At 48.3% G+C, this 15,079-nt stretch overlaps 1 protein-coding gene across 3 annotated transcripts in view; it reads right to left on the reverse strand.

Moving 5' to 3' along the window:
* KCNK10 (potassium two pore domain channel subfamily K member 10) overlaps nt 1-15,079 on the reverse strand; it is a 150,508-nt gene that overhangs the window by 72,736 nt on the left and 62,693 nt on the right. For all 3 annotated transcript variants that reach the window (XR_006270150.1, XM_043472716.1, XM_043472715.1), the window contains exon 2: nt 10,751-11,085. Coding sequence is in view for 2 of the 3 variants with exons in the window: in XM_043472716.1 (XP_043328651.1) it covers nt 10,751-11,085 (335 nt within the window). In the remaining variant the exon portion in view is untranslated. The remainder of the gene's footprint in view (nt 1-10,750; nt 11,086-15,079) is intronic.

Genomic DNA, 15,079 nt, shown 5'->3' on the forward strand with positions numbered 1-15,079 from the left:
GTAGTGATGAACCTAGTAGAGGATGGATCTGGGGACACACAGCTGGAGAAGGTGAGGGTGGGAGAAACTGAGAAAGTAGCACTGACATCCATACACTCCTGAGTGTAAAACAGTTAGTGGGGAGTTGCTAAAAAAGACAGGGAGCCCAGCCTGGCTCAGAGACAACCCAGAGGGGTGGGGTGCGGGAGGCTAGGGGGGAAGAGAGATGTGTGTGCAGATAATGACGACGGATTCTCACTGTTGTGCAGCATAAACCAAAACAACATTGTAAAGCAAGTTTCCACCAATTTAAAAATAAATAAAATTAAAAGGGAGAGAGAAAGCCTGGGCTCTGGAGTCAGAAAATCCGGATTCCATACCCACCTTTGCCACTAGTTAGTTGAGAGGACTTAACCAGGGCCCGTAGCATCAGTAAATGTGGGCGATAACAGTAGCTACCCGTTGGGATAATGAGTGAAAATACGAGGTGGAGAACACACGTGAACAGCCTGGCCCCAGCCTGCACACAGTCCGGGCCTCACCAACGGTGTCAAACAGTAGCCATCAAAAAAAGCCCAAGGCCTCAGTACTGAGGAAACCAGCCAAGGCTCTAGGCATTTATTACCAAAGAGTAAAAAGCCCTCCACAATCACAAAGTGCAAACCAGTGGCAAGGATCCTGCTCACCAACAGAAAGAGGCACGGAACCAGTCCAGGACGGGGGAGACCCAGCAGGATGAGGAGGGACCCCACTCCTGAGGTTCCCACTTCCAGACCCAGCCCCTGGCAGGCCGTGGGAAGCTTCAGCCTTTCTACAGACACAGAACCAGCATGAAGAGAAGCTCATGAGGGTTCTGAGGAGGAAGCAACTTGACAAGACGAGGACAGAAGTGTGCCGGGGACAGAAGTCAGCCTTCTGGACCGCGAAGTAACTGCTCCCTGGGGGCGGGATTCACACAAGTTGCCCTCAGAACACTCTCCAGAGAGAGAGGAACCTTTCTTGCTTGTTCCACGACCAGGAAAGTCCTAGATCCTCCCTGTGACCACCTCAGTTAGTCCCTCAGTCATGTCTGACTCTTTGTGACCCATGGACTGTAGCTCAGCCGGCTCCTCTGTCCATGGAATTCTCCAGGCAAGAATTCTGGAATGGGTTGTCATTTCCTTCTCCAGGGGATTGTCCCGACTCAGGGATCGAACCCAGGTCTCTTGCACTGCAGGCAGATTCTTTACCGTCTGAGTCATCCAACACTAAACGCACTCCCATGAAACACTGCTCCCTCCAGCAGGGCCATTTCCAGGAGAAACCGCAGCCCCGTGACCACACCAGACACGCTGAAGACGCTCAGAGTCTTTACATGTCTATGAATCCACGGCCTGAAAAACGACCACTGCGGATCCTCACCCATGCAGGCCGAAGCTCCCTCCCCTGCCGGTCAGGGAAGTTGCCTCATGATTCTATTCCTTGATGGTTCCAGAGGATGAATGTTCCACTCTCTCTTCCAGACAAGTCACGAAGGGAAGCTTCCAAAACAACTGTACTGCAGGCAGGGAAGGAAGCACTAGCGATGTGTGAGAGCCCAGAGGATAAGACACGCTTGGGATGAAGTGACTCTCCAGTCGAGCTGGTGGGAACGACGACTTCGAAAACCTACTCAATGCATCTTATTCACCTGCCAAAGAAAGGCACGCCCTCCAGGTACGCCTCTCACTCTCAGCTCCGTTCCTTGCACTTGGCTTTGGAGGCGAAAGCTGGAACAAGGGGAGGAAATACTGTTTCCTAAATGTCTGTCTATGCTGGGAGCTCTGCTGGGGTATCTCACCCCCTCCTCCCAATACTCCAAATGAGGAGGGGCAGCCCCAGCCCCGTAATAGGAAAAGTAGTTCTAGGTTTAATGGGACCAAGGCTATCTGACCCCCAGTTCACTGTCTTTCATTTCCTTGATACCTCCTTCTTTGAACACACAACAGTCCACATGTGGAGTGCTACAGTCCTATGACTGACTGGTTCAAACTTGGGAAAGGTGCAGGACAAGGCTGTATATTGTCAGCCCCCTTATTTAACTTCTTTGCAGAGTACATCATTCGAACTGCTGGGTTGGATGAATCACAAGTTGGAATCAAGATTGCCAGGAGAAATATCAGCAACCTCAAACATACAGATGATACCACTCTAATGGCAGAAGAGGAACAAAAGAGCCTCTTGATGAGGGTGAAAGAGGAGAGTGAAAAAGCTGGCCTGAAACTCAACATTCAAAAAACTAAGATCACGGCAACTGGTCCCACCACTTCATGACAAATAAAAGGGGGAAAAGTGGAAGCAGTGACAGATATTCTCTTCCTGGGCTCCAAAATCACTGAGACAGTGACCACAGTCATGAAATTTAAAAATGCCTGCTGCTTGAAAGGAAAGTTAGGACAAACCTAGACAGTGTACTAAAAAGCAAAGACGTCATTTTGCCAACAAAGGTCCATCTAGTCAAAGCTATAGTTTTTCCAATAGTCATGTACAGAGGTGAGAGTTGGACCATAAAGAAGGTTGAGTGCTGAAAAACTGATGCTTTTAAACTGTGGTGAGACTCTTGAGAGTCCCTTGGACTATAAGGAGATCCAACCAGTCCATCCTAAAGGAAATCAGTCCTGAGTATTCATTGGAAGGACTGATACTGAAGCTGAAGCTCCGATACTTTGGCCACCTGATTCGAAGAGCTGACTCACTGGAAAAGACCCTGATGCCGGGAAAGACTAAGGGCATGAGGAGAAGGAGAGAACAGAGGATGAGATGGTTGGATGGCATCACTGAAGTGATGGACAAGAATCTGAGCAAACTCTGGGAGACAGTGCAGGACAGTGCTGCAGTTCATGGGGTCATAAAGAGTTGACATGACTCAGCAACTTAACCACAGGACCATGTCAGCGAAAAACGTCTCCTTCTCCCTCCAGTCTTTTCCTTGGAGCAAAAGGCTTTAAGAAAAAGCTCAGACATAGTATGGAGGATGCAGGCCGTTGACACAAGTGAACAGTCTAGCACAGTGCTTAGACGTCTGGTCTCTTTTAAGCTCAAATCCCAGTTTAACCACTTAGTTGCTGGGTGGCCTTAGGCAAGTTGCTTAACTTCTCAGAATTTATTTGCTCATCCAGAGAATTGAATGATGATGATAGATCCTACCTGTAGGTCTGTTGCAAGGGTTAAAGGATTAAAGCGCTTAGAACATGCCTAGAGGAAAGGAAACAAGGAATAAATGGTAGCTATTTTTTATGCTGACAACCACTCCTCAGGAAACCTCCCGATCACGGTCGTCTGCTGACTCTCTCACCGGGTCTCGAGGCGAAGACTGCACAGACGGGATAGGTCTCCCGTGTGCCCAGCGGACTGAGCTGCTGAGGCCCAGCCCGGGTTAACGACCTTGCCCCGGGCACCAACCTAGAAGGTGGACGTTTCTCCCTGAGGGACGAACAGCCGTCAGGCCGGGAGGACCAAGGCGCTCGCTCAGCCCACCCTGCAGTCACTGGTCAGGCCGCTGTCCCGGTGACCTGCTCCCTGGGGCTGCCTCCATCTTCCCGGCCCTGAGCTTCTCCCACGTGTGTCCCGAGCCCCACAGGGGGCAGTCAGGGGGAACCGAGGCCAGGAAGCCAACCCGGTATCTACTGAATCACCTGAGGCCAAGCGACCCCACCAAAGCTGTGGGTGAAGATGATGATCTTGGGGGCGGGGTGAGTCCCCGAGAGGACACGCAAGGGGACACAGCGGCTCAGCAAATGGACTCAGCAGCCCTGCTCAGCGCTCGGAGAGTCGTCTCTGCGACACGGACTTGACACGTGAACAGGTGAAGCAAAGCAACATCGGTCAGTTAGGAAATTTAGGATTTGAAGCCCCACAGGGCATTTCAAGAGCTTTCTTCTCTTTTCCTTGAACAGAAAACCCCCGGATGCACATGGTTGAGGGGCTTTCTAAACTTCTTTTTTCCTGCCTTCCCTAAGAAATAAATAGTAGCAGTCACCATAGTTCTGAGCTCACCAGTAGCTGAGCTTTCTTGTTTAATCCGCAGACCTCCCTAACGGGTGGACGCTATCTTCACCATCTTCATTGCACAGAAAGAGAAGCTCAGGCTTCGGTGATGCCATCTCTCACCCAGGTCACACAGCCCGTGAGCGGAAAGCAAGACTTAACACAGGAGAGTAACCCGAGTGTGGGTGCTGCCTGCCGGGCCACACAATCCACGTGGCCTCTGCCTGGGGAGGCAGGGATGCGGGGCCGGAGGAATGAGTCATTTTCAAGTCGGCTTTGACGGACTCCCTTAAATACGGCCGCATCCACTGTCATCTCGGCAGGGCCCACCTGTGAGGGCCCAGTACTCTTCCAAACGACTCTCCCTTCCTCCAGCGTCTCCTGCCTCCAACCCGACATCATGGCCAAAAGGGCTATCTCTCCAGCAGAAAACGCCCGTCACGTCGCGACCTTCTTGAATCTTTCCGCGAGTCCCCACTGCCCGCAGCAGGAAGCCCTAACTCCTTGACAAGCCTCTCCGACCACCTCTCAGGTCCAGCCCCGTCCCCCACGAGCTCTCCCACACCTCCCCGCCCCAGGCTGGCGGGATGCCCTCAGGGTGAGTTCTGAACGCATCCTTCCACATTCCACGTCTCTGCTCCAACACACCGTGTATGAGAGAATGGCGCGCGGGTCAGGCTGCCAGGACTAAATCTGGTTTCCTCCAAGTCACTAGTCAGATGTCCCTGAGCGTGCAGCTGCTCCTCAGGCTGCCTCAGTTTCCTCCGCTGGAAGCGGCAGGACAAACAATCCTCACACGATCGCCGTAGGGACTAAAAGAGACAAACAGCACCAAGTCCTTCCTGACCTCTGCCGGCCTCCCTGGGGCTCCCACTGTTTACACACTTCACGGAAGTCCACGCCAGCCATCATCCAAAGGACAGGAGATGACAATGCTGGCAGGAATGCGGAGAAGAGGGAATCTCGGGCACTGTTCACGGGCTTGGAAACTGGTACAGCCGCCACAGAAAACAGTATGAGTTTCCTCAAAAATCAAAAATAGAATTACCATATGATCCAGCAATTCCACTTCTGGGAATACATCCAAAGGAAACATAAACACGAACCAGAAAAGATGTCTGCACCCCCACGCTCCTAGCATCATTTACAAGCGACGAGACGTGAGGACAACCTAAGTGGCCACTAACAGATGAATAGGTGCAGAAATCCACAGAGATAGATAGATACAGATATCATGGAATATTATTCAACCATCAGAAGATGAGGAAATCCTGCCACTTGCACAAACACAGACGGACCTTAAGGACATTATGCTAAGTTAAATACATCAGATGGAGAAAGACAAAAATGTTTGTATGATTTCACTTATGTGTGAAATGTTTTTTTTTAAAAAAAAAAACTCATAGAGAAAAATATTAGAGATGGGGTGGGGGAAGGGGAGCTGAAGGAAGGTGCTGGAAAGCTACAGCCTTCCAGTCATAAGTCCTCAAGGGGAATGTACACTGAGATATGGTATATTTGAAAGCTGTAAGAAAGGAAATCTAAGAGGTCTCACCACAAAGAAAAAAGGTTTCTCTTTATTGGACCTATGGGAGAGGATGGATGCCCGCTCAACTTTTGACAGTAGTCACTTCACAATAAATACTCAAACCATTATGCTGCACACCTTAAAGTTATGCAGGGATATATGTTAATTATATCTCAATAAAATTGGGGGGAAATAGCTCCACTCCAGTGAGCTCCAGTTACTGGCTGACACGCCTCTTCCCCCAAGGTTGCTCAGCCTCTTGCCAAGTGAGACTGGATGACTCGCTGTGATGAGTGGGCTGGTCTTTAGCAGCAGCATCCCTGGCCTCTTCCCAGGAACCTCGTGCACCATCTCTCCAGCGGTGACATAGAAAATGTCTCCAGACGTTGTCAAATGTGCCCGCCCCCGGAAGCAACCTACTCCCCATCAGGAACCACTGCTTAAAACTCTGAGCTCCTTGAATGATACTATAAACAGCAGCAGCAGCAATATCTACATTTTTTATTTTTGTGTACTTACCACATGCCCAGCACAGTTCAAAGCCCTTCTCATGAATTACAGAATTTAATCCTCTCAATGCCCTAAGGGTGAGGGGTTTTCAGCACATTTTATTGATAATGAAATAGAATCACGGAGAGGTTTGTAACTTGCTCAAGGTGCATTTTATTCTCCTGTTTCCTATCCCCAAATCTAGCCTGTTACCTGATACAACGGAAGTTCAATAGCAATGTAAAGAATGCACAGATGAATCTATTAATCAGACAGTCTCCTCCATAACAGCATCGAGGTCAGGGATGGTGACCCATCTGTCTCCTCTGCAGTCCCCCAGTTCCCCCAAAAACCCGTCTCCAGCTATAGCTCTTTTAAGCTATCCAGGCATTTCATGGGGGTTAGGTGTTCCAGTGGCTCAGAAGGTAAAGAATCTGCCTGAAATGCAGGAGACCCGGATTCGGTCCTGGGTCAGGAAGATCCCAATGACTGGCACCTTCACTCTCGTATTCTTGCCTGGAGACCCCCATGCAAAGAGGGGCCTGTAGGGCCACAGTCCATGGGGTCGCAAAGAGTCAGACACAACTGGGCGACTACCCCTCAAACTGTTCCAACTACTCTGTGTTAATAATATGACTTACACCTTCCAAATTAGCTCTACAAGTGGTTCACTCAATTCAGCCAGGAGTCCCGACACCACCAGATAAATACCGTCAATCTAATCTTTTACCTATTAGATACAACAATAAAAATATCGCTGAGATACAATAATACTATTTTTTTCCAGCTTAGAACACAGCACCCTGAAAACCTTCCTAAATAGCGTGCTTCTAATGAGCACTCCAGAGAGCGCTGCCCAGAGGACGCCCTAAAGTGACCGGACAGGACGCTCCCTGGTCCAAAGGTGTTGCCACTTACAGCCTATGAAGGAAGCAGTGGACTGAAGGGCAGCGCATGATAATGTGCTTCTTTGTTATTATTATTGGCGGTGCTGGGTCTTCACTGCTGTGAGGGCCTTTCCCCAGCTGCGGCGGGCCGGGGCTCCTAACTGGGACGCACCGGCTTCTCATTGCAGTGGCTTCTCTTGCCGCGGAGCACGGGCTTCAGCAGTTGTCTCTCAAGGGCTCAGGAACCGTGGCCCGGGGTTCTCGAGAGTGGCTCAGCAGCTGCGGGACACAGGCTTAGTTGCTCCACAGCATGTGGGATCTTCCCAGACCAGGGACTGAACCTGTGTCTCCTGCATTGGCAGGCAGATTCTTTACCCCGAAGCCACTAGGGAAGCCCCAGTAATGTGATTCTTAATTGACGTAGGTTCAGCATTTTAACTGCTTAACCTTCAAAAACTGTAGACAAACACAGGTATAAACCCTTACCCCACAGCAGATGGAGACCTTAAGGTGTCCCATATCCAGGACTGAGAGTCAATGCATATAAAGGAGGGGGGCGTGGGGAAAGCAATGTTTTCTGTTAGACAGCAAGGAACTCCAATGCTTTTTGACTCTGCTAAAATTCTGGAAAGCGTTAAACATGAAGCAAATGTTTAAGAGAGAATTAAGCTAATGATCAAGCAAGAACTACTGAAAGGGCTAAAGACTCATTGGGTGAGACAAAGAAGAGTTAGGGAGACCTCACTTTGAATCCCAGCTCTGCCACACTGATGGTTGGAAAGGTTTTCAGCCTCTTTTAGCATCAGTTTCTTTACCTGTGAAATGGGTATAGTAGTGCCAACTTAGAATGTTATTGGAGAGATTAAATGAGATGATGGATAGAAGGTGCCTAGCTCACAACAGATACCTAACAAAGGGTAGATTTTTAAATTGTTATAAAAATGATCTCGCGAAATGATCTCACGCACACACACACACACACACACACCCCTCATTTCACAGAGGAACCTTTGAAGTCAAAGGATGGGTCTTAACAGCAACACCGGAACTACCCTCTGTCATCCTGTCCATTCTAGCCTCTGAATTCTTTCATAAAGGAAAAGACCAAAGAATGGACAATAGGGAAATACTGAGTTAATAAAGAAATGTATGAATAAGCTCAGATACCTCATGGCACCACTAGTGTTAGAGATTTTGTTTGATATCTCATTCCAAAAGCACTTCTCTCTTGGGTAATAATTAGATGCAAAGCCATGCAGAGGCTACATGTGGATGCAAAGATAATAAGACATGATCCCTTTCCCCAATATCTCATCATCTAAGGAAGGAAAATTCAGGCATGAGTCCAGATTAAATCCAGGCCACCTATTAGGTTATTACATGTACTGCAACTAATTAAAAAGGGTCTCATTACATATCAATGCAGCATGTATAATTCCTTACTTAAAATTACTCCAGAATTATGTTCTCCATTCTTTACAGCAATCTGAGCCTTACACCTGTGCTAAACAGATTAGCACAACACTCTCATCATCACAAAACTGTTAGTATTTTCCCATGAAAGGAGGAAAAAAAAAGACAAGGCCATCTAATAAAGAGTGATATGAAACATTGCCCTTATCTTTTTAAACTGTAAGGTGTTATTTTTTTTAATAAAAATTGTAGGACATAGTATGAAGTCATATGCATTCCCAGAAGGAAAATGTATATTTCTATTAAACTTAAGAGTCAAGTCTCAGGTGGCTCAGTGGTAAAGAATCCACCTACCAAAATAGGAGACGTGGGTTTGATCCGTGAGTCAGGCAGATCCCCTGGAGAAGGAAATGGCAACCCACTCCAGTATTTTTGCTGGAAATCCCATGGACAGAGGAGCTTGGTGGGCTACAGCCCATGGGCTCGCAAGAGTCAGACACAACTCAGTGACTAAACCACCACCAAGTCAGATTATAGAAACATTTAAAAGATTATATACTAACAAGAAAAAGAATACAACTACAATAAAGGGGCCAGATCATAAGCGGCCTCAGAAATCCCCTACCTATCAGTGGAGCTGAAAATAAATAAATAAGGCAGCCCAGACTTGTGACTCCTATGGCAAACTGATGTGTAGTAACCGTTAGAATGTTCTATTGGATTATACTTGCTTTACGACATTGTGTCACTTTCAGTTACGCACATATGTACTCTCAACTGCCCCCACCCCCACACCAGGTCATCACAGAGCAGCTTCCCACGTCGATTTTACACATGGTAGGGCATACATGTCAGTCCTAACCTCCCCATCTGTCCCCCTCTCCTCTTCCTCCCCCACCCCCAGCCCCCTGCCCCCACTGCTGAGTCCACACACCTGCATCTCTATTCCTGACCTGGAACTAGCTTCATCTGTACCGTTTTTCTATTCATAGATTCTACATACATGCATTAAAATGCGGCACATGCTTAGTCGCTAAGTTGTGTCTGACTCTTTGTGACCCCATAGACTGTAGCCAGCCAGGCTCCTCTGTCCATGGGATTCTCCAGAGGCATGAATACCGGCATGGGTTGCCATTTCCTCCTCCAGGAGATCCTCCTGACCCAGGGATCAAACCCATGTCTCTTGCAACTCCTTCACTGGCAAGTGTATTCTTTATCACTGAGCTACCTGGGAAGCCATGTGCATTGATATATGATATTCATTTTTCCCTTGGGGTTCACAGGTAACTCAGTTGGTAAAGAATCTGCCTGCAATGCAGGAGACCCCAGTTTGATTCATGGGTCGGGAAGACCTGCTGGAGAATGGATAGGCTACCCACTCCAGCATTCTCCTACCATTAGAATTTCATGTGGGTCACACCAGGGCCAAAAGGAATTGTGGAAGCTGTCTTCTCCATCCCTCTGCCTTCCAAACTTCAGAATCCCCAGAAAAACGGGGCTCTCCCTTGCCTCCGTAAGCGTCACCACCCTCCACCTGTATGCCTCGTGCTTCAGGAGGGTGTGCAGATTGGAAACCAACCGGCAGCCTCAGAAGCTCCACCCTCCGTCACCTCCACGGTGAAGCCCTCCAACTGGGCTCTCAGCAGCCTCCCTCTCCTCTTCCTGGGACTTGGTCCTCTCCGCCTGAGGTGCTTCTCAAGCCTCCTGTTTCTCTCCCCCACCCCATACCACCTTAGATGACTCCCTGTCCCCCACACTCCCTTCCAGCCTCACTTCACCCCGCCAACGCCACCCCACCTCTGCGTCCTCTGCCTGGCTTCCACAGGCAGGAGCCCAAAGTTCTCCACCTCCATTTTTTTTAATATTTTTTCCTTCCTATCCAAAATACAGGAAGGCCCCAGCACGGTGCCTGACACACAGTGAATGTCCAAAACAGTGCCTTGCTCATCACTGTTACGGACATCCAGACTGCTTCATCCTCGCAAAGCCACCCAAACCTCTCCAAGTCTCTGCGGCCTCCCCACCCCACTTCTGGTGGCCTTTTCTCTGCCCCATTCTCACTCCCCTGAGACAGGTTAAGACACCCCTGCTTGCTTAAAATTCTTTCTCTGGCTTCCAGGCCACCCTCTTACCCAGCATCTCACACAGAGGTAACGTGAATCAGCCTACATAAGTGGCCTTGAACTTGACAACTTCAGCCCGCTGCAGCCGCTGAGCACCGCATCCCAGAGCGGAGGATGCAGAACGCCGCCTGCTGCTGTGTGGTCTGGGGGACCCTGCCCTGCATCCTGTCACAGGTCTCCACTCAAATGTCACCTCCCAGCGAGGTCCCCCTCACCATCAGAGGCATCCCGACCAAAGGCAAGGCTCAGTGAGCCAGAAAGACAGACGTCCAGGCCGCCCTCTCCCCCCCGCGGGCAAGGCGATGGCCGACTCCCTCCTTGCTCACCTGGATCAGCGTCTCCAGCTCCTGGGGGCTCACACAAATATGATCCCGCAGGAATTCCGCCTTCTCCAAGGCGATAGTGTTCTTTTGGCTGCTCTCAAAGGGCTGCTCCAACGCCCGGAAGACGAGACCACCCGTGACGAGGTAGACCACCACGACCACGAAGATGGCAACCACTGTCTTCCACTTCATGACGGTCTGCAGGCCCCCCTGGGCCGCGCCTTCCATCCTGGCTACGACCGCGGCTCGGGAGGACACGGCGAGGCGAGGCGCCGGGGGAGCCCCGTTAGCAGCGGCCTTGGGCGGGCACGCCGGGGGCGCTGCTGCAGGAACGGCCACTGGGAAACGGGGCGGGCGAGAGGGAGAAGAGAGTTCGTTTATAAACACACAACCCACCGTGTCACCGCGCAGACGTCTTTCGCAAGCCGGCTGTTAAATGGGAGGATTCAACATGGGTTCCCCAAGCCCCAGGGAGGAAATTCAACCAGTTGCTAGGTGTCTGCTTGAATGATAAAAGCTGAGCACCAGGGGTTCTAGTTTTCAAAATAATGATAAAATTAATTGAGTCTGAAATGTGTATATTTCTCTACAAGGGTCCAAATCTGAAAGCCATGTCTCTGTTATTTATCATTCAGCTCCTCCCTCCAGTTTCTTGTTAAGCAAAGAAGACAGCTTCCCTGATAGCTCAGCTGGTAAAGAATCTGCCTGCAATGCAGGGGACCCGGGTTTGATTCCCGGTCCGGAAGATCTGCTGGAGAAGGGAAAGGCTACCCACTCCAATGTTCTTGGGCTTTCCTAGTGGCTCAATTGGTAAAGAATCCTCCTGCAGTGCGGGAGACCTGGGTTCCCTGGGTTGGGAAGATCCCCTGGTGAAGGGAAGAGCTACCCACTCCAGTATTCTGGCCCGGAGAAATCCATGGACCGTACAGTCCATGGGGTCACAAAGAGTCGGACATGACTGAGCGACTTTCACTTTCAATTTCAAGATAAACAACAAACCACCATATTTTAAAAAGAAGTGTACTGTTCAATTTGGAGAGGAAATAAGTAGGAAAAGGATACCCAGCAGATTTGTCCAAGCACTGAGGGCTAGGTGATACCAAAAGTATAGAAGCTATGAGCATCTGGCAAGTTTAAAAGTTCTTTTCCTGAGGTCACAAAAGAAGGGTGAGCTTCCCATACAGGAGAAGTGCCCAAACTCAAACACAGCGCCTCTCAGATCAAGATGGAGGAAAGGACACGGAACTCACTTCCCCTATGAGCTGTGCCCCTGGGAGGGGACTCAGAGGAGAACGGAGACTAAACTGGGCAAAGACTCCCTGGGAAGCAAATGGTTCAAACCACATAGTGGGGGCCCTACCCCTGGAGTTTTATTAAAAATGAGCTCCCCTGGAAGGCTGGTGGGACTAACAGGAGGCTGTGGGAAGCCTGGACTGCACTCAAGAGGAGCACGCTTGTGCTGGCTCATTCCCAAAGCAGAGCAGAGAGGGGAAACTGAAACCGCGCAGGTGGCCAACTGGTCTACCACAGCTTCTTCAGTGTGTGTGCCAGCCTGAGCTGGGGGAACATTCCAGCCCCGCCTGTCTCACATCACAGTTCCACAGTGGGATGGGAGCTGCTATGACCAAGGAGGACCTCAGCTGTGAGACACCGAGGCAGCTCAAACATGAAGCAGCACCTGAGAAGGACGGAGGCAGACATTGCTCTCAGACCGGGCAGACCCCTGACGGCAGCCAGACCACCACAGCCTGTACGCCAGCCCTCACCAAGTGCCTGGGACAGCCGCCCAGAGTGAGGGTGTCAGTGCTAGGAGGGAAAGAGTGCACACTTGAAGGGAGCCGAGCTAGCTTGGAAGCTCAGCCCTCAGAGATTCTGCTTCAACAACCTGGAGGCTGACCTTGCCCCCCCACCCCCGCCCACCAAACAGTGATGATGGGCACTCGGCACAGAAGCCCCGGGCACACCTGCTCCAGCCCTAGACCCTCCGCCTCCACTCCCACCTCCCACCAAGGCAGTAGCTGTCAGCACAACCCGAGGAAGGATGTCACTTGTGTTCCCATCACATCCAACTCTTCCACCAAAGCCACTGGGCAGGAACTCCAACACAAGGAGCAACAGAGAACTACCTTCCCTAATTTCATAAAGATAGAGATAAGGAAAGTGAGAAGACAGACAAACTTGTCTCAGTTGGAAGAGCAAGAGAAAAACCCCTGAAAAAAATAATTACTGAAACCAAAATAAATGACTTACCAAATGAAAAATTCAAAGCATTAGTAATAAGAACACTAACTGAATTAGGGAAAAGAATAGAGTAACACAGTGAGGATTTTAACAGGGAATGACAAAATAAAAGGAACCACTCAGAACCAAAGAAAACAATAGCTGAAATAAAAACCCGCTAGAAGGACTTAACAGCAGGCTGGCTGACACAGAAAAATACATAAAGGATCTGGAAGACAGAACAGTGGAAATTACCCACCACAGCCAAAAGAAAAATAAATTTTAAAATGAGGACAGTTTAAGAAATCTCTAGGATAACATCAAGTGTACCAACATTCCCACTATAAAGGACCCAGAAGGAGAAGAGAGAGAGAGAAGCGGGCTGAAAATACATTTTATGAAATTCTGACTGAAAACTTTCCAAATCTAAAGAAGGAAATATACATCCAACTACAGGAAGAACAGAGGGTCTCAAACAAGATGAACCCAAACAGACAGACACCAAGATATAACATAATTAAAATAGCAAAACTTAAAGAGAGAATTCTAAAGACAGCAAGAAAGGGAAAAAAAACAGTCATATACAAGGGATCCCCCAGAAGGCTATCAGCTGATTTTTCTGCATAAACTTTGTAGGAAAGACAAGAGTTTCATGACATATTCAGAATACAAAAAGGGAAAAACCTGCAACCTAGGACACTCTACCCAGCAAGATTATCGATTAGAATTGAAGGAGAGACAAAGAACTTCTCAGATAAGCAAAAACTAAGAATTCATCAATACTAAACCAACCCTAAAAGAAAGGTTAAAGGGTCTTCTCTAAGCAGAAAAGAAAAGACTACAACAAGAAGTATCTATAGATAAAGAAAAAAAATATCTCATTAGTAAAGTACATAATAAAGTCTGAGGTTCAACCACTTAAGTAAGCTAGTATGAAGATTAAAAGAAAAAACATTGTAAAATCAAGTATAACTACAATAATCAATAGAGGGATAAACATGAAAATGCAAAATACTACATCAAAAACAAAAAAAATATGCATGAAAGAGAGGTAAAACATGTAGCTTTTTTAGAAAATGTGTTTGAACTTAGAGGACTACCTGTTTAAAACAAATAGATACAGTTGTAGGTCAACACATAAGAATCCCATGGTAACCACAAGTCAAAACTTACAATACACAAAAACAAGAGAGAAAAGAATACAAGCGTACCGGTAAAGAAAATCATCAAACAAGCCAGGGAACTAAAAGAACAAGAAACAACTATAAAAACAACCAGAAAGCAAGTAATAAAATGACAATAAGTACACACACATCGTTACTATAAATGTCAAATAACTCAATGCTCCAGTTGAAAGATATAGGGTGACTGATTGGATGAGAAAACAAGACCTATGTATCAGCTGCTTACAAGGGACTTACTGCAGAACTAAAGACAGACAGAGACTGAAAGTGAGGGAATGAAAAAAAAATGTCATGCTAATCGTAACAACAGAAAAGTAGAGGTCGAAATACCCATATCAGACGAAACATACTTTAAAACAAAGTCATAGGAAAAGGCAAGGAAGGGCATTACATAATGATAAGTGAATCAGTACAAGAAGAGGATATTACACTCATTAACATACACGTGCCCACTCCAAGAGCATCTAAATATATAAAGCAAATATTAACGCACATAACAAGAGAAATTGACAATATTGTAATAGTGGGGGACATTAACTTACACTGACATACAGATCATATAGATAGAAAACCAATAAGGCAACACTGGTCTTAAATGAGGGGCTTCTCAGGTGGCCCAGGGGTAAAGAATCCATCTGCCAAGGCAGGAGATGCGAGAGATGCGGCTTTGATCCCAGGTCAGGAAGATCCCCTGGAGAAGGAAATGGCAACCCCTTCCAGTCTTCTTGCCTGGAGAATCCCATGAACAGAGGAGCCTGGCGGGCTGCAGTCCATAGGGTGGCAAAGAGTCAGACACGACGGAATCAAATTAGCACACAGGCAGCCAGGCAGCCTTCCCTAAAGACATTACACTCAGATTTCTACCTGCCCTTGCTGCCACACGGACGCCCAGCCATGTCCAGGGCCGCTTTCTTTCCATTTTGCCCTC

This window comes from Cervus canadensis, chromosome 6 (genome assembly GCF_019320065.1).
Source record: "Cervus canadensis isolate Bull #8, Minnesota chromosome 6, ASM1932006v1, whole genome shotgun sequence".
Lineage (NCBI taxonomy): Eukaryota > Metazoa > Chordata > Mammalia > Artiodactyla > Cervidae > Cervus > Cervus canadensis.